The sequence below is a fragment of the Castor canadensis genome, chromosome 4 (genome assembly GCF_047511655.1).
Source record: "Castor canadensis chromosome 4, mCasCan1.hap1v2, whole genome shotgun sequence".
NCBI classification, from domain to species: domain Eukaryota; kingdom Metazoa; phylum Chordata; class Mammalia; order Rodentia; family Castoridae; genus Castor; species Castor canadensis.
The window spans coordinates 147841030-147861041 of NC_133389.1; the positions used below are offsets into that span (position 1 = coordinate 147841030).

Genomic DNA, 20012 nt, shown 5'->3' on the forward strand with positions numbered 1-20012 from the left:
CAATCTCACTTACTCCTCAAAACTGTATTAAATAGCTAGTATTGCTATTCTCACTTTATAGTTAGCAGGAAGTTATGGCCTACAAAGGTTAAATAAGGACCTTGAAATAAATGAGAAATGGAGACTTAATTCCTGAAATGAATCAAGGCTGTCCTTTTGAATGGAATAAGGAAAACCAAATCATTAACACCGAATAAAACGCTGGCCTGCTGAAAGAATGCAGACATTAGCGCTGTTAGGCAACTGAGCCTCTTCCCTGAGGGCATGACCTTAAGTTTCCCTCTCAACACCCATGGGGTAAGACACTCATTAAGGAGCCAGTCTTGACAGTCAGAGAGACGGCTTGTCGGACTCAGCACTCACGAGGTCGGACAGTTACATAATTAATCAGATCCCGGGTTTTCCTTGGGCCCCGGGGCGGGGCTCACGTGTCGGGGCCTCGCCACCCGAAGCAGCTTCCTAAGGAAACTGCTGCAGTGGTCCAATCTGGGGTACCCCGCTCCCAGCGGGAAGGGGGGGCGAGCCGTAGTCGTTGATTACTGCAAAGATGCGCAAGCGCGTGCTCAGAGCCGGAGTGTGTGTGTGTGTGTGTGTGTGTGTGTGTGTGTGTGTGTGTGTGTGTGTGTGTGTGTGTGTGTGTGTGTGTGTGTGTGTGTGTGTGTGTGTGTGTGTGTGTGTGTGTGTGTGTGTGTGTGTGTGTGTGTGTGTGTGTGTGTGTGTGTGTTGCAGACCCTGTGTGTGGTGTGTGTGCGTGTGTGTGTGTGTGTGCGCGCGTGTGTGTGTGCGCATGCGCGTGTGCGTGTGCGCGTATGTTTGTGTGTGGGGGGGGGGGGCAGACCCTGCGCCCTTCTGATTGGCTGGCTCGAGAAGGAGGCAGTTTCTGCTGGCTTTAGGACGCAGGGATCGTGCGTCGGTTTGACGCAATCGGAGAGGAAGAAAGGGCGTGTCTGGTTGTTGACGGGGCCAGCCGATTGGTTGGAAAGCGTCGGAGCCGGCCAGCCCGGCCCGGCCTCAGGGCGGCGCCGCGGGACTGATCCCAGACTGGGCTACCGGCTTCCAAGAAATGAACATGGCAACTCGGACGGGCCAGAGGGCGCTCATAAGGGTGGTCTCCGCATGCCATCCGAAGTCTGCGTCAGCGGCCGGCACCTCGGCGCTGGCGCCTGCGAGAACGGCCAGGTAATAAAAGGGAGCGCAGACGAGAGTAGTATTCTGCCCGCGCCAGCTTAATGGCGGAACAGGGAGGATTTACAGTGAAGGGGAGCCGGACCCTGGGCTCACGTTGGCATCCGGGGACCCAGGCGCCGACGCATCGCCGGGGCCGGTGTCTGGCTGACCCGCTGGGCGGTCGCCGCTCTCGCGAGAGGTGGGGAACCGTCGTCGAAGCCACTTTGCGAGCAGCTGATAAAGCAGCTCCGCCAGCGGCGACGGGCGCTTCCGGTCTCCTCCCGGGGGCGCGATGCTCCGGAAAAGCTGCCGGCTGCGGGGGCGCGCGAGGTTGTGGTCTCTGAGCCTCCTCCGGTCCTCGTGTGTGCCTGGTGGACTTATCTGCCCCGGCCATTTGCTGCTTGCAAAACCAAACATAGCCAACAAAGAGGACCTGAATTTTATTCACCCCACTGTAACTTAGAGGTCCTGAAACTTTGAAACCGGCTGTCTTCCTTTTCCTGGTTGGTTCCTTGGAGAGATGGGAGTGGAGATGAAGTGAAGGCAAAGGATATCATACTTTTACTACGTGGTTTCCTTTTACGAATAACACTGTCATAAGTTATTCTTGAAATTTAAGATGAATTCGTACGTGTACCGGGGAATTTTGAAGCGTCCACCTTCAAATCCTCTTAGAGAAATACTGGGTAAAAACGAAATATAGGTACCATTTACTCTTGCTTTAGGACATAACCTCAAAAAGGAACTCCAAACCTGGTGGGCACGGTGGCTGAAGCCTGTAATCCTAGTAGCTACTCCCACCGCAGAGATTTGCAGGATAGCGGTTCCAGTGAAAAGTTCAGAGGGTTCCATTTTAACCAATGGCCTGATACTCTGGGGAAACACAAAGAGCAGGATCCCTGTCCAGGCAGCCATGGCAGAAGGAGACCCTGTCTCGAAAATAACCGAGGCAAAAAGAGCTGGGTGTGTGGCTCAAGAGGTGGAGCATCTGCCTAGCAAGCACTAGGCCCTGAGTTCAGCCTCTCTGTTGAACAACCTCTGTTCAACAACAGAGTAGTTCCGAGAAGAATACAACCCCATTATATTTTAGATCTGCTTTTATTACTCTCGTTAAATGTTGATTTGCTGCCTGTTGTCCCAGGTACTGGAGAAGCTGAGGCAGGAGGATCAGTTAAGCCCAGAAATTCTAGACCAGCCGGACAACATTGCAAGACCACATCTCAAAAACAAATCAAAAAGTTGATTTGCAGTTAAACATTGATGTAGATTCTTGGCCTTTTTAAGAAATAGTAGAGAGTATTTGAGAGAGTAGCAGTGTGATACTAGTGATTAAAACAAAAATGTCCTCCATGTGGTGCAGATTTCATCTCATGGTTTTTTTTTGTGGCACTGGGGTTTGAATTCAGGGACTCATGATTGCTAAGCAGGCACTCTACCACTTGAGCCACTTCGACAGCCCTTTTTTGCTTTGGGTATTTTCGAGATAGAGTCTCATGAACTGTTTGCCCAGGGCTGCCTCTGAACTGAGATCCTCCTGATCTCTGCTTCCTGAGTAGCTGGAATTACAGGTGTGAGCCACTGGCACCCAGCTCATCTTATGGTTTAACTGTATGAGTCTTATATTGCAGTTGAACCCGTTGGGTTTTTTGTTTTTGTTTTGGTACTGGAATCCACCTCAGAACCTTACACATGTTAAGCACATGCTCTTACCACTGAGCTGTATATCCCAGCCCTTATTATAATTTATAGTGTGTGAAAAATAGATGTGTTGTCCTGAACACTGTAACAACTGCATCAAGAAATCTGTTAGGCTGGGCGCTGGTGGCTCACGCCTGTAATCCTAGCTTCTCAGGAGCCAACCCAGGCAAATAGTTCAGGACACCCTATCACAAAAAAACCCGGCACAAAAAAACAGCTGGTGGAGTGGCTCAAGGTGTAGGCCCTGAGTTCAAAATTGTAGTACTGCAAAAAACAAAAACAAAAACCAGAACTCTGTTAAAAAAGAAAAAGAAATCTGTTAGTTTGCTTTAAACAAGCACATAAAGTTTCCTTAAGATTATAATCAGATTTGCGTAAGGATATCTTTTGGAATGCTTGGGAAACTAATACATGAATCTGATAGAAAACCATATACAATGAACAGTAAGCTTCTTAGCCAACTTATACCCAATTCATCTCTTTGAGAAGCAAGAGTCTTTTTATTTTTGATGGTGGTGGTAACGGAACCCAGGGTCTAGGCAAGTGTTTCTACCACTGAGCTACATAACTAGCCCTGTTATTATTATTAATTATTATTATTATTTTGCGGCTCTGGAGTTTGAACTCAGGGCCTACACCTTGAGCCACTCCACAGCCCTTTTTTTTGTTAGATATTTTCTAGATAGGGTCTCTGGAACTGTGTGCCCAATTGGCTTCAAAGAACCAGGATTCTCCTGATCTCTGCCTCCTGTGTAGCTAAGATTACAGGTGTGAACAGCTGGTGCCCAGCTATTATTTTTGCAAAATAAGCTTGTCCCACAGAAAGCTGCCGTTTCTCATCTTTATCAAGAAAACTGTTCATAGCTGTCCACAGTATCCGGCACGCTATTAGCCTCCAATAATAGGTAGCAAGGCATCTATGGAGTACAAAAAGAGGGCAGGTAAAGATATCTAAAAAATGTTTTAGAAGAAAAGTGGATAGCTGTGCATTTTATACACCAAATTTAGTTTTTCTTCTTTTTTTCCCCTTCGGGGTCTGGCTAAGTTTCTGCCTCAGATTCTCCTCCTGCAACCTACCCAGATCAAATTTAGTTTTTGTGATCAGTCTAGGTAAGAAAGATCCTAGTTTTTTTGTTTCTTTTTACATGTGACACCTTTTATAAGGGAGAAGCTAAAATAACTGCCTAGTTATTTTCACTGTTCTGCTTCATTTACGAGAGTAGTTGTTACTCACTTTTATTGTTTTAGTCCCAGTTTTGAGCAAATTCAATAGGTAGGTATACTCTAAAAAATCACAACAGACTCATTTCACATAACAGAAACCATTTTTGTTGTTGTCTTATGCCATTTTATGTGGTTATAATAATAAAATTCTTAGTATTTAGCCATCTGTATATGCCTAAATGAGTTGCATTTGACTTTTTAAATATATTGCTGCGTTCTATTTGCTGATACTGTCTTAGACTTTTTGCCAAAGTATTTATAGGTGACGTAAGTATATAGCTTTTGTACAACCTGATCAGCTTAAATTTAGTTTTTGTGATCGATCTAGCTAACAGAGATCCTAGGTTTTTGTTTGTTTGTTTTGCTTTTTTGCAGTACTGAGGTTTGAACTCAGGTCCTCACATTTGCTACCACTTGAGCCACTCCACCAACCTTAAAAAATAACTGGAAGACTTGATTTTTGTGTTTTTGTTCTCAGGTCCTCACATTTGCTACCACTTGAGCCACTCCACCAACCTTAAAAAATAACTGGAAGACTTGATTTTTGTGTTTTTGTTGTTTAGTATTTTTCCTTTATACATACATATATATTATCCTAGCTGTAATGCTAGCTACTTGGGAGACTGAGCTTGAGAGGATTGCAGTTACAGGCCAGCCTGGGCAAATAGTTCATGAGATCCCATCACCAAAATAACCAGAAAAAAATGGACTGGAGGTGTGGCTCAAATGGTAGACTCCCTGCTTTGCAAGCCTGAAACTCTTAAGTTCAAACCCCAGTCCCACAAAAAACAATTACTCTTACTTGGAGTAAGAGTAGTTACTCTTACTGAAGACTCCTCTTCAGTAGCTTTCTCTTGAGAATAAATTTCAGATTGCTTAATTCTGCCCCCAACAATACCCAACACAGTTCTGCTCTTATTTCCAACATTATTTCCTGGTACTCCTTCTGGCTTGCTATACTGCTGCTGTATTGTTAGTCTTTTCTTGTCTCTGGGCACTGCCAAATTTTTTCCCTACCACCTAGAATGCCCACTATGTATCACCCCCATTTTTTTTTCCTGGTGGGTCTGGGGTTTGAACTGAGGGTTTAACATTTGCAAAGCAGACACTACCACTTTAGCCACACCTCCAGTCCATTTTGCTCTATGTATTTTGGAGATAGGTCTCAAGAACTGTTTTTTCGGGCTATCCTTAAACTGAGAGAGCCTCCCAATCACAGCCTCCCAAGTAGCTAGAATTACAAGAGTATGCCACTAGCATCTGGCTTCCCCATTATTTATACATATGAACAAACCTATTTCTTTGCATTCATGTGTATACACATTTATTATGTATATACCTGACCTCTTTGCTGGCTAACTCTTTTTATAAGTTAGCTGAAACATAACTTCAGGGGGCTTCCTTTTTTTATTATTTAGAGACTATTTTGTTAGTTTCTGTAATTAGACACATGTAGATAAGACCTTACAAATTTGATACAGTGCCAGAAGCTGTTAACCTAACTGTAAACTAATTTTCTTTTTTTTTTTTTTTTTTTTGAGTTTTTTGGGGGAGGGTTTGTTTTTTGACAGTAAGAGGTTTTGAACTCAGGGCCTTCTGCTTGCTAGGCAGGCATTCTACTGCTTGACCCTTGTTCCCAGCCCCAGTTTTTGGTATCTATGCCTGTGTATGCATGTGCTTGTGTTTTCAAGAATATTATAAAGTTCATGCCAGGTGCCAGTGGTTCACACCTGTAATCCTAGCTACTCAGGAGAAAGAGATCAGGAGAATCAGGCAACCAGCCCTGGCAAATAGTTCGAGAAACCCTATCAAAAAAATCCATCACAAGAAAAGGGCTGGTAGAGTGGTTCAAGGTATAGATTCTGAGTTCAAACCCTCGTACCACAAAAACAAATTATAAAGTTAACACTTCTAAAATATTACACTTTTTTTTTAAAAGATAGTGTCTATAATTACATTTGTTACCAATTTCTTTTTAATTTTTTTTGGCAGTATTGGAATTTGAACTAAGGGCATTGCACTTGGTAGGCAAGAGCTCTACCACTTGAACTATAACTCCAGCTCTAAAATATAATAGTTTTAAATAATCTCTATAGTTTGTGCTACCTCTTAGTTTTCACTGTCACTCTAAATCTAATTTTTGTCTTTTTAGATATTTAGCTTCCTGTGGTATACTGATGAGCAGGACTCTTCCACTACAAACTTCAATTTTGCCTAAAGAGATAGGTGGAAGAACTTTCTTCAAAATCACTGCACCATTAATAAACAAAAGAAAAGAGTATTCAGAGAGAAGAATTATAGGGTTTGTATATAATAATAGTTCTATAAAAAGATTAGCACATTCAGTTTTCTGCAGAGTATTGTGCCTCTTTCTAGAACGTGTCCTTACAGAATAAACTGCTTTTTCTAGGTTGGCCTTTTCCATAGCCTTTGCTATTCTATAAATATTTATTGAATACATATAACTCTATGGTAACTGCATAGGATAGGTTGAAACCTTAACATGTAAAGGAAATAATTTGTATATGACCTTCATTTTTGTTCATTGTTCTTGTCATGATTATAAAGATTAAAACATACATGAAGGTTCGAGTTCTGTCATATACTAAAAATACCCATTTGTAATTTAGGTTGGGATTATTTCAATTCCTATGTAATTTTGTGGTGAATCATATTTTAACTATTCCATCTTTGTAACAAAGAATCATATCTAGCTCTCAGTATTCAATTTGTCTTTTATATATATCCAGGAGTTTTGTTGCTGTTTGTTTATTCATTTAAACTCTGAAGTTGTTTGATGAATTTATTTCTAGGTATTTTGCATTTCTGTGTTATTGTTTTCTATCTGGCTCTTGTTCGTATAGGAGAGGTATTGATTTTTATATATTTCATAGTAGGCCACCTTACTGAATTCTTTTTTTTTAGTATTGGGATTTAACTCAGGGCCTTCACCTTGAGCCATTCCACCAGGCCTTTTTTGTCATGGGTTTTTTTCAAGATTGGGTCTCGAGAACTATTTGCCCTGGCTGACTTAGAACCACGATTCTCCTGCTCTCTGCCTCCTGAGTAGCTAGGATTATAGGCATGAGCCACTGGCACCAGGCTACCTTACTGAATTCTTAATTGATTCTTATGGATTGACAGTTCACATCACCTGCCAATCAGTAAATTTGGCTGGTTCTCTCAGCACATATGCTTCATGTTTCATGCTCTGATTTTAGTACTTTCAGCACACTGTTATGTAACATAGGAGCATCTCTGTATTCTTACTCTAATGGGAAAGCTTCTGGTATTTTTATCATCCAAAGAGGGAATCACAGTTTTTCCTTTTTTTGCCATTTTATACAGTTATAATAATAAAATTCTTAGTGTTAAGCCATCCATATATGCCTAAATGAGTTGCATTTGACTTTTTTAATATATTGCTGGATTCTGTTTGCTGATACTGTCTTAAAATTTTTGCCCCAGTACTTTATATAGCTTTTGTGTTTTATGTTCTTTTATCAGATTTTGGTTGTCAGAATGTCATGCTGGCTTATAAAAAGAGTAGGTTTCTTTCTGTTGTCTTCTAGAATAGGTTATTTTATTTTATCTTTCAAATTTTCACATGCCAGGAATGGTAGCACATGACTAATCCCAGGTACTCCTGAGGCTGAGGCAGGAAGATCATGAGTTTGAGACCAGCCTGAGATTGAGGCCAGCCTGGAAAATGTAGGGAAACTGTCTCCCAAGGGAAGACCCTGAGTTAGCAACTATTTTTTTTTTTTTTGGTGGGTTTTTTGATTTTTTTTTTTTGTTTGTTTAGTGGTACTAGGGTTTGAATTCAGGACTTCATGCTCACTAGGCAGGCATTCTACCACTTTAGCCACTCTGCCTGCCAGTATTTGATTATGTGTATGTATGTATGTATGTATAAATATATGTATGTGTGTGTGTGTACATATATATATATGTTTTTTGGTTTTTGGGTTTTTTTTGCAGTAGTAGGGTTAGAACTCAGGACCTTGCACTTACTAGGCTGGTACTCTACCACTTGATCCATGCCTTCAGCCCATGCTGGGTATTTTTGAGATAGGATCTCAGGAACTATTTGCCTGGGCTGGTTTTGAATTGTGATCCTCTTGAGCTCTGCCCCCTGAGTAGCTAGGATTATAGTCTTGAGCACTGGCACCTGGCTATTAATTGTTTAATCTATATCCTTCCAGGACTTTTTTGTTTGAGATTTCAAAAGACATTTAAGTATTTCAACCTACTTGAAACTTCCAGGACTTTAAAGTGGCATTTTCATGGGCTGGAGGCACTTGCCTCAGTTCAAACCCTAGTACTGCCAAAATAATGTATTTTATTACGGACAGTCTATTTACAGTAATTATTTTCAAGAGAAAATAAATATCAAATAAGTTTAAAATTGAGAACATAAGATGTGTACTTACACTTTTTCTTTCAGCCTTACATATTCTGCTTTGAAATGTGCTTTAAATGTATACTATAAACTTCTTTTCCTTTTTTTAAACTGTACTGGAATTTGAACTCAGAGCCTAATACTTGCTAGGCAGCCCTCCACCACTTGAGTCACTCCATTCCACCAGCCCTTTTTTGTGATGTGTTTTTTCAAGATAGGGTCTCTGTTCCTGTATATGTGTGTGTTTTATGTTTTCAAGAATATTCTAAAGTTCACACACTTCTAAAATAATTTTTTAAGACAGTGTATATAATTTTTTTTTACGATAGTACTGGGGTTTGAACTCAGAGCTTTGTGAGTATTCTCTAACATTCAAGCCACACTTTTAGCCCTGAAGTGAATCTTTTGTACATTATGAAAGTATTTTTGAATCATAAATTATCAAAAGTGAAATTCATAGGTCCAAGTAAGGAATTGCTAAACAACTCAATTCTTGTGGGTTATGTCTGATTGAACTCAGGGCCTCAAGCTTGCTAGGTTGGTGTTCTACCACTTGAGCCTTGATGTCCCCAGCCCTCAACCCAATTCTTACAATGTGGGCATATAGCATATATTTCAGGGTTTTTTATTTTGTTTTGTTTTGAGATAGGGTCTTGTTAATATTGCCCAAGCTGGTGTCTTAACCTATGGGCTCAGGTTATCTTCCTTCCTCAGACTTTGGCATAAATGGGACTACAAAACATACACCAGCTCACTGGCATTCTGTCCATTTTTAAAGTTTTTTTCTATGAACTTTCATTTTTTTTTTTTTTTTTTTTTTGAGACAATGTCTTGCTATTTAGCCCAGACTGGCCTTAAACTCTGGATCCTCCTATCTCAGCCTCCCCAGTGCTGGGATTACAGCAGCACCACACCTAAATAAAGTCTCTCTCTCTCTCTCTCTCTCTCTCTCTCTCTCTTTTTTTTTTTGCTGGTACTGGGGGAAACTCAATTTTAAAATGCTGACAAGTAATTAAAAATTGAAAACATCTGCAGATCTGGTCCAGCTTATGGGCTTCTAAATTCTGATCTCTGGGATATATGTTTGTTAGAGCTCTTTTTCTTATTGCTTTGAAGTTGTTCATTACAGCATGTGGTTCAATATGGGTGCCAAATGATTTATGAATTAGTCTTATTCATACTCTTATTTACAGTACATACCTCATCAAACAACTCATCTTTCTCTCTTTTTTTTTTTCCTGAAGATATTCGATGCAGGAAATGTATGATGTAGTGTCAGGAATGGAGGATTACAAGCATTTCGTTCCTTGGTGCAAGAAATCAGATGTAATATCAAAGAGATCTGGATATTGTAAAACTCGATTAGAAATTGGGTTTCCACCTGTGTTAGAACGATATACATCAGTAGTAACCTTGGTGAAGCCGCATTTGGTGAAGGTAATAGTTTTATTTTTGTCTTAAAATATTCCCCAAATATTAATTATACCAAATAAGTTAAAGAACCTATAAAAGCTTAAAAAATATGTCTAAACTAATAGCAGAGGTAGTTCCTATTTGTATTATCAATAGTAGCATTATTCCTTCCAAGTAAAAGTTTGAGCAGAGTATGGAAATGAGAAACTTTCTGTTTTGGGGTGTGGAAGAGGGAGAACGGACAGGGTCTTGCTTGGTAGCCCAAACTGGCCTCAAACCTGAAATCGTCCTGTATCCACCTCCTGAGTGTTGGAGTTACAGGTGTGCACCACTATGCCTGGTTGGAATTTTCTTTTTTCCTTCTGTAGAAGACTACTGAATCACAGGAAAGCTCACTTTTGCCACACAAATGAGAAATATATAAGCTTTGTACTGTTTTTTAAAAAGTACATCAGATGCTTTACCAAGGGATGGATAAATTTGTTTAACGAATATATATATTTTTTAAAGTTGAAGGAAAAGTGAGAGGATGAGGAAGTTTCAAAATACATAAATATGTGTAATACTAACATTGTTGAAATCATCCTGCCAAGTGCCAGGTATTGAAATGCCAGGTGCTGTTACATTATATTAATCACCTTACCTTTATGCATATGGAAAACATGCCCAGGCTTAAATACACAAAACAATCAGAATTCCACGGAGTAAAACTTACTGCTTATAAATTCCTATTTTTTTTCTAATTGTTTTTATATTTACCCACATGTGTATACATTATTTAGGCCACCTCTTACCACCTTCTCCCCATAAATTCCTATTTGGTTGTCAAAGGTGTTTAAAACAAACAGGATTTACTATTGGTATCATTTCTTGGTAATTGGCCAGAGCTTCAGGCCAAAGTCAGTTCTTGGTTGAACTTTCAGATACACCCTTTCTGGTACAAAATCCATAAAAAGTGTAATGTCTGGTGATGCTGAGATCCTGGAATCTACCTTACATTCACTCTGAAAATTTAAACTCACTGGTGTTGGTGGCTCACACCTGTAATTCTTGCTACTTGGGAGGCTGAGATCAGGAGGATTGAGGTTTCAAAGCCATCCTGGGCAAACAGTTGGTGACACTCTATCTCCAAAATAATCAAAGCAAAATGGATTGGAGGTGTGGCTCAAGTGGTAAAGCACCTGCTTTGTAAATGTGAAACTGAATTCAAACCCCATCCTGCAAAAAAAAAAAAATATATATATATATATATATATATGTGTATGTGTATATATATATATATATATATACACACACACATGCACAATTAAAGTCCACTTAAAAGGCTGTGCCCCACTTGGGATGTTTTTAACTCTTTTTGTCTCATAGTTTTGGACTTTTTAACCATTACAGTGGCTCTTAGGGTGCTGGGGATTAAACCCCGGGCCTGGTGCATGATTAGGCAAGTGTTGTACCCTTCAGTTTTTTTCTCTTTCTTTTCATGTAGATAATCAGTTCTACTTAGTGATTCTTCTGGGCTTTGTACATACTTTCTTGTACTACTCTGCAATGTATTTTTTCAACTGAATTATTCCTTGACAAGGTTGAGTCACATGAGGAAAGGGAGCCCTTCTTTTTCATCTCTGTATTTTCAGCTCTGTGGGAGTCATAGTCATACTCTCACTACCTATATTCTTGGGCTATTGAAGATAGAGATATCCACAATAATCTCAGAGTAACTTTTCAGCACTGCTGAGTGGAGAAGAAGCTATTAGGGGGAAAATCATCAGAATAACCTATATTAGCTGAGTACAGTGGTATGTACCTGTCGTGCCAACTATTTGGGAGGCTGAGGCAGAGGATCACTTGAGCCCAGGAGTTCAGGGCCAAACTGGACAACAAGCTGACCCTAACTCTGTGTGGCAGGGGAGGGAACTTCGATTAGGTGATTATTGCTATCTCAGTTTTATGAACCTTGAGGAGATTAAGAACTTTAAATAAATTCATATTGTATGTGTCTTAATTCCATGACTTTTTCTAGTATAATCTGCCTCACTTAATAAGCTACTTTGTTTAGAGGAATAATTGAGAATAACACAGAACTACATAAGCTCAGCTTTAGGTTGTCCCTGAGTCCAGGTTCTGCATTTTAATAACTAATAACAACTAATGCACAGCTATATCATACAATAAAAATAATTATAGCCAAGAAAACAATGGGAGCCATGTGACATTTTCTTTGAATTACCTGCCCAAAATGTGTCTCTGACTTACTGTGTCAGTAGTTCTCATCTACATTGGTCTATAATGGTTAGAGGCACAGTTCAATGAATCTTAACTGCCTGGTTAACAGTATAAACACTTTATGTAGGTTAGCTTATTGCTAACCTATAGTTCATCCAGAACAAGCAGTAGAAGGTCATTACCATAACAGCTTCTACTCTGCTCTTAGGAATGAGTCTTTGGCAATATTGTTCCTGCCAAAGCATACTAGGGAGAAAAAAAAATCCATTCATCCTCGGGCTAGATTATCCATGTGAGTGCAGCACTACCGCATTTTGTGTAAAAATAGAGGGAGGTTTTATAGTATGTCCAAGGGCTAAGTCTCCTTCAGTGTTAAATTTCCTCTAAGCTTCTTATGTTACTGTAAAATTAAAAATCGCCTTGCTTAGCATGTGTTAGACCCTGGGTTCAATCTCCACCACTGAAATGAAATAGGATAGAATAGGATAGAATAATATTAATAATTGTGTATATATGCACACATATGTACACATATGTGTACATACATACACATATGTGTACATATATGTACACACATATATGTACACACATGTGTATATAAACATTTTGACGAACTATGTATGTGCCAAACATTTTGAACAAAATTTTTGCTTCTTCCTAGTGTGGCTTACTTAGCATACTATACTAAATTTAGCTATTAAAGTAGTTGGTATTTTAATGACTATTAGGTCTAATTTTTTTTTTTAACATTTACTGGTTTCCATTTTTAAAATGTTTTTTTGTTGTGGTTTTTTTTGGCAGCACTGGGGTTTGAACTCAGAGCCTTATGCTTGCTAGGCAAGTACTCTACCACTTGAGTCACTCCACTCCAGCAGCCCTTTTTCATGTTGGGTATTTTTAAGATAGGTGTTTTGAACTATTTCTCAGGGCTGGCTTCAAACCATGATTGTCCTGATCTCTGCCTTCTGACTAGCTAGGATTACAGGCATGAGTTACTGGCTACCACCTATGTTTTCTCTTTATAAACCTGTAAATACAGCATTTGTAATACAAATGCCTTTTAGTATGGGTGCAGTTGACCTTTATAATAAGGTTAGACCATGTTTTTGGCTGGCAATTGATACAAAAGGGTTTAGATGAAGATGTTATAACAAAACTGCAAATATATTTTTATGTTCTTTGGGTCCTAATTTGAGCTATCTGTGGAGAAATGTAGAGTTTAGTCAGAACTGGCTCTGTGTTCTGTGTTTAGGGAGGGTATAGCTAAGGAAAAGTGACTATTGTACTTGGAAAGTAGTTTACCAATGCAAGCTCTGTTTTAGTAATGTATGTTTGTAGTGATTATAGGGAAGGACATTGTAAACTCTTCTGGTGAATAAGTAATTAAAGAGAAAAAGGAGGGCTTGAATGTAGCTCAGTGTTAGAGTGCTTGCCTAATGTTAGGAAAAGGCTGGAAAGAAGAACAGAGACCTTAATGGAGTTGAATCACACTTTTTAGCAAGATGGAAGGGCATCTGGTAATCTCCAGGGGTGAGAGTGTGAGAGCACACTGAGCGAGGGCTAGGCTGCATTTTTAAAGCCAAGGCAGAGGCAGGAACAAAGGTGGGAGGATTGGGAATGCAGCATGTTTCAAGGTTGCCCATGTGGGCTGGGCAGTGCAAAATGTTCCCAGGCTTGTCTGTATGGGCTGTGCAGTGTAAAATGTTTCAAAGTTTGTGATCCATGGCCCGCACGAGGAATTTCAGTACAAGGTCAGAAGACAGTTTCTGACACCTAGCATTTGCGAGGCCCTGGGTTCTAGGCCCTGTGTTTGATCCCCAGCATTAAAAAAGAAAAGAAAAAATAAAAAAAGAGGAAAAAGGAATAGAGAGACTTAATCATTTATTAGTCTTAGGATATGCCTAAAGATCTGAAAAACTTATTTTTTTGGTGGTAATGGGACTTGAATTCAGGACTTCTCATTTGCCATGCAGGCATTCTACTGCTTGAGCCATGTCCCCAGCCCAGGTGCTGAGGCTTAACTAAGCAGAAAGTTGTAAACTTGGAAACAAATTTTTTAGTGTTGTACTGCTGAGACAAGGTGATACATACTCTTGAGGTCAGTTGTCTACTAGTGTAATTATGCCCAGATGACACATAAGAGTCCTAGGCAGTGATGCTGAATTTCAGTCAAGGTCATAACCACTTTTCACATTGCAGATGACAATTCTTTTGAGGGTCTCAATCAGCATTTTTGAATTTTTTAATGATAGGCAGTTTTGGAACTCTCAAGATGCACTGCGTATGGTATGGCAGAGCTTTATATTTCAGGGTTTACATACACATATATAAAATAGATGTGGACTGAATAAGTCAGAAAGAAATGAATCAAGGCCAAGGATTAGAACCAGACTTTCAGTTGAAGTGGATAGAGGAGTAAGAGTGAAGGCAAGACTAAGTGTGGTTAACTGGTTTGGGTAGAAGAGAATTACAAATTGCCCTGGAGATCTGTAGCAGATACTTTACAAGCATTTCAGCCATTTCATAGTGATAGTATAAAATAGATATTATTTTGCAGCTTAAGGAAATATTGTACAGGAATTTAACTTGTTCAGAATCACTTATAAGCAGAACTAGAAATAAGCTTCTAAAAAATTGCTCCTTGTTGTACTGCTAGAGGAGAGAAATCTGAGTAGCCAGTGGAAAAGGGAATAACTGGCAATCTTGGTGAAATGGCTAAGATTGAAAAGAAAATGGCCCATTTTGGTAAGAGATTACCAAGCAGTTAGATACCTTTTACCTCTTGTAGTGTGATATAAGAACTAAGCCTCAGTTATGATAGATTCTTGCTAATGCCAAAGATATTTAACTGAAGTTTTACTTTCTCATTTTGCTCTAGGCATCCTGTACGGACGGGAGACTTTTCAATCATTTGGAGACTATTTGGCGTTTTAGTCCAGGTCTTCCTGGCTACCCAAGAACTTGTACCTTGGATTTTTCAGTAAGTCTCTCATAAAGTCCTTGATTTGTTTCACATATAAAGTGAAGTTCATAAGAAACAATAATCTGTTTTTTATTTTTATTATTTAGTTTTTTGTAGTATTGGGGTCTGAACTCAGGGCCTCATGCTTGCTAGGCAGGTGCTCTAACATGTGAGCCACTCTGACAGTCATTTTTTCTGTGGTGGGTAATTTCGAGATAGGGTCTCAAGAACTGTTTGTCTACGCTGACCTGGAACCACAATCCTCCTGATCTCTGCCTCCTGGGTAGCTAGGATTACAGGCATGAGTCACTGGTGCCTGACTAATAATCTGTTTTTATGTTACTTTTTCATGAGAAATGGTCTTGCTGGGCTGGCAGAATGGCTCAAGTGGTACAGCACCTGCCTAGCAAGTGTGATGCCCTGAGTTCAAACCCCAGTACTGCCAAAAGAAGAAAGGGTCTTGCTATTTATTTATTTATTTATTTTATTTGTTAAAATTGTATTTTCAGTGCTACTGGGGTTTGAACTCAGGGCTTTACACTTGCTAGGCAGACCCTCCACCACTTGACCCACTCTGCCAGCCCTGTTTGTTTATTTTTGAGACAGGGTCTCACTGCTTAACACAGGCTGACCTCAAACTTACTATCCTCTTGCCTCAGCCTCCTGAGTGCTGGGATTACAAGTGTGTACCACCATACCTGGCTAATTATTCATATTTTAGAACCCAGAACTATAATCTTAATATGCCTAAAAATTATTGACACATACTTTATTTAAAATTGTCAAATTTCTGAGTAGCAAAAGTAGCAAATACTTTTTTCCACACCAATGCTAATGAGCATTTATTTCTTTTTCTGTAAGATTGAATATTCATTCCTTTCCCCTTTTCTGCTTTTTACAGATACATAGATTGCAAGACATGGCCTGCACTGGGGATGTAGACTCAGTGGTAGAGTGCTTGCCTTGCACATGCAAAGCCTAGGTTTGATCCCCAGCACTACCAAAAAAAAAGATACATGCCATAATTTTTGCACCAACTTAATATTAGGTAAAAACATTTAAACTTTGTAACGGTTTGAAATTAGCAACAAATTAAATCTATACATTGTATGTTAAATGCAGAAATAAAAGGGAGGACTATCTTAGAATCTAGAAGTTCATAATTTTCTTACTTAATTTTAGCTATAGAAAACTTAAAACTGGGCTGGTGGAGTGACTCAACTGGTAGAGGGCCTGTCTAGCAAGCATGAGGCCCTGAGTTCTAAGCCCAGTACTGCAAAAAAAAGATAGGAAGTTCAAACATTTTAAAATTCATGGATATTTGGTCCTTAAAAGATTATTTCTGAGCTGGGCGCCAGTGGCTCACACCTGTCATCCTAACTAGTTGGGAGGCTGAGATCAGGAACTACCTGGGAGGCTGAGATTCGGAGGATTGTGGCTTGAGGCCAACCCAGGCAAATAGTTCAAAAGACCCTCTGTCCAAAATAACCAGAGAAAAATGGACTGGAAGTATGGCTCAAGGGGTAGAGTGCCTGCTTTGCAAGTACAAACCCGAGTCCCATTAAAAAAAAATTCTCAAAGCAATTGCCTTGAATTCTATCTAGAACAAGGAGGGGGCATAAATAAAGTCCTAAATAACTGGTTACTTTTTAAGATTTAACCACATACCCTATTTGCTTTGTAGGTGAGGCATGCACAAGGCAACCTCATCTTCCTGCTGTTACTAATTTTAACAGTGATGGCTCTGAAAACTATCACTTCCCTTCCTTATTTTATGTAGTAGGATGGATCTAAAACATGTACATTAATAGGAAACCAGCATGATAAATGTGGTATTTAGCATAGCTTTTCTAGTCATTGCTAATTTCTAAGAATCAGGCTCTTTGCCCTGAAATGAGATTCTTTGGCCTGGTTTACTTAAGCTTATTGTCAACATTTGTTGTGCTCATTGTTGTAAAGAAGATCTCTTCTGATGAGTGCTGAAATCTCAGATGTACCCACACAGCTCCACCTTAGATGACCAGTTCACTGTGTGAACACTGTCCTAAGTGGAAATTGAGAAAAAGAAAGATCTTTCCAAAATAATTCTTAATTATTTTTCTACAGATTTCTTTTGAATTCCGCTCACTTCTACACTCTCAACTTGCCACATTATTTTTTGATGAAGTTGTAAAGCAGATGGTAGCTGCCTTTGAAAGAAGAGCATGTAAGCTGTATGGTCCAGAAACCAACATACCTCGGGAATTAATGCTTCATGAAGTTCATCATACATAAGGAAGAAAGAACTGATGTCACCCACTTCTAATTTTAGTTTGTTCGCTTTTAGGAAATGCTTTCATAATTCGTTTTCAGAAGTCAGAACACATTTTTGATTATAAACCTGCTCCATTGAAAATTTGCACATAGAAAAAAGAAAGAAAATTTGCACATAGAATACCTTCTTGTATGTAGAATTATTTGTCCAATCAAATGTAATTCAAACTAATGTATATATTCACAGGTTCTGCATTTATAAGAAGGAGATGACATCATGCAGAAGAGCAGAAATTGAACTGTAAATTTACCTTTTAATTATTATCTTACCTGAAAAGGGTTGAGATACACAGTATATGTTACAGTAACTATATCATGTTTAAGTTATTAAGTTCGAGTATTTGTAACTTATTGTTGTAGGGCCTGCTGTATGGCTTAGGATGTTTGAGTAATGATCATATATTTAAAGTTAAAACTATGATGTAACTGTTAATGAAGGTTCCTTGGCACTTTTGGTATTTTAAATTGTTCTTATGGGTAGTAATAGATAATTCAGTGCCATAGTGAAGTCAGTTCCTAGATAAACAGCAAGTTTTGTTGTTGGTTTTTGTTGTTGTTGTTTGTTTTTTGGTAAGTGGTCCAGAGCTTTAAGCCACATTTCCAATAGTTTACAGGATTCTCCCAGGTACTTTGGCTGCTTTTCCCATAATGCTAATCATGTGTCAAATTTTGCCTACCACAGTAGGCAGCAGATGAAGATAAATTGGTTGATACGTCTCCAGCATTATGCATACCTATATTCTATTTATTGTGTGTACTCACTTTCAATAATATATTCCAAACTGGTATTTTTTTAAACAAATCAATGCAAAGACTGAAGTGGTAACTTAATAAAGTTAATTTGTTTATTTTTTTGTAGTTACTTTGGTTATTGAAATCTTTTTGTTCCAATGTGGCTGTTTTGGTTTTTGTTGTTTGTTGTTTGGTGGTGCTAGGGTTTGAACTTAAGGCCGCGCATTTGGTAGGCAGGCACTCTACCATTTGAGCCACACCTGCAGTCCCTTTTTGCAAGATAGGGTCTTGCTTTTTGCCTAGGTTGGCCTGAACCGTGATCCTCCTGTTTTATGCTTCCCACCATCACTGGGATGACAAGGCACCACCACACCCAGCTTTTTTCCATTGAGATCGTTCTAAACTTTTTTGCCCAGGCCGGCCTGGAGCCACAGTCTTCCTGATCTCTGCCTCCCACATAGCTTGGAATGATTGGTACACACCATGCACCTAGCTTTTAGTGTGTATTTAAGCAGAAAAACCATTTCATGTCACTTTTTAAATCTTATAATCAGCATTTTGAAATTTTATTTTTGAACTAGTAAACAATAATAGGGGATTTCATTGTGGTAATTCTGTACATGCATATAGTGTATCTTGAACATGCTTACCCTCCATTATATTTCCATTTCATAGCTTAAACTTAAGGGTCTGGTGGAGTGGCTTAAGTAGTAGAGCGCCTGTAGCAAGCATAGCAAATGTGAGGCCCTGAGTTCAAACCCTAGTACCATCAAAAAAAGAAAGAATATATACATACTTTCATATTGTAAGGTCCTGCACTTGATTCCCAGCACTGCTTAAACACTTTGACAAATCCAGGCGAAATTCAGTCTTCCTTTACTCAGTACTGATCTTTCCTCATGATCAACAAGGGAATGAATTTGTTTAATGGATCTTTTTTGAACACCTGCTTTCTCTTAGACACTGGCTCTCTAGTGGTGAGGAACGCACACCAATTTCCTCACATGAAGCCTTGTTGTGCTTTGGCACAAGTAAGTCAGGATCCTCCCACTTACAGATGAAGTATATCCCAGAGCATAAGTAGGCTGTATATAATTATGTCCTGTTAAATAACAGTAACAAAGTTTTGAGTTTGTTTGGTTGGTTGGTTGGTTGGGTTTTTGAGTCAGAATTTCCCTGTGTAGCCCAGAAGCCCAGGCTGCCCTCCAACTTGTGATCTTCCTGTCTCAGCTTTCCACATGCTGAGATTTCAGGCATGTGCTGCCATGCCCAGCAACTAGCCCTAGGTTTTTTGAAACAGTATCTCCCTATTCAGCTCAAGCTAGCTTTGTACTCCAGATCCTCCTGTCTTTGTCTCCCTAGTGCTGGATTACATTCAAAATACAACTCACATATTCTATTCTTTTCCTATACCATTCTATTACTCTTCCTATGGAAATAAGAATTCAAAATTTGACACTACTTTTACAAATGCTGTAGGTAAACTTTTAAGTTCAAAATCTTGATGTGATGTAACTGGGCTGATACTAGGATAGTATGTAGATGGCATTTTGGTCAGGGAACTCAGGAATACTAGACTATTGCTTTGACCTAATCATCTCTCAAGGAGGTGCACAGGCAAATAACGGGAGAGGAAAAAAAGTTGATTATTCATTATCCCATCATGCTGAATTTTAAGGATGTTGTAAGCTTGGGACTAAATTTAGTTACCTAATCTAACCCCAAATTCTAGAAGTTAGTTTAGGTAGTTTTCTTACGTTAGCTCTAATGCTCCCTTACATAGCAACCACAGTGGCCATTTGAGAGGGATGCTGAATAATAACTGTGATGCTGGGCTTGTAAGTAGGTTCTTAAGCCCAAACTTAAGAGTGTCAGAGT

At 39.3% G+C, this 20012-nt stretch overlaps 1 protein-coding gene across 2 annotated transcripts; it reads left to right on the forward strand.

Moving 5' to 3' along the window:
• The first annotated feature begins 851 nt into the window (after positions 1-851).
• Coq10b (coenzyme Q10B) lies at positions 852-18260 on the forward strand. Of its 2 annotated transcripts, XM_020156886.2 has the most exons (5): positions 886-1179; positions 6242-6391; positions 9736-9928; positions 15006-15107; positions 17196-18260. In XM_020156886.2, the coding sequence occupies exons 1-5, from the start codon at positions 1064-1066 to the stop codon at positions 17361-17363; spliced, it is 729 nt and encodes a 242-aa protein (XP_020012475.1). In that variant the 5' UTR covers positions 886-1063; the 3' UTR covers positions 17364-18260. The 2 variants fall into 2 exon arrangements, with proteins under 2 accessions (XP_073927432.1, XP_020012475.1); XM_074071331.1 differs by lacking the exon at positions 6242-6391 and having other exon boundaries at positions 852-1179.
• Positions 18261-20012: the final 1752 nt, after the last annotated feature.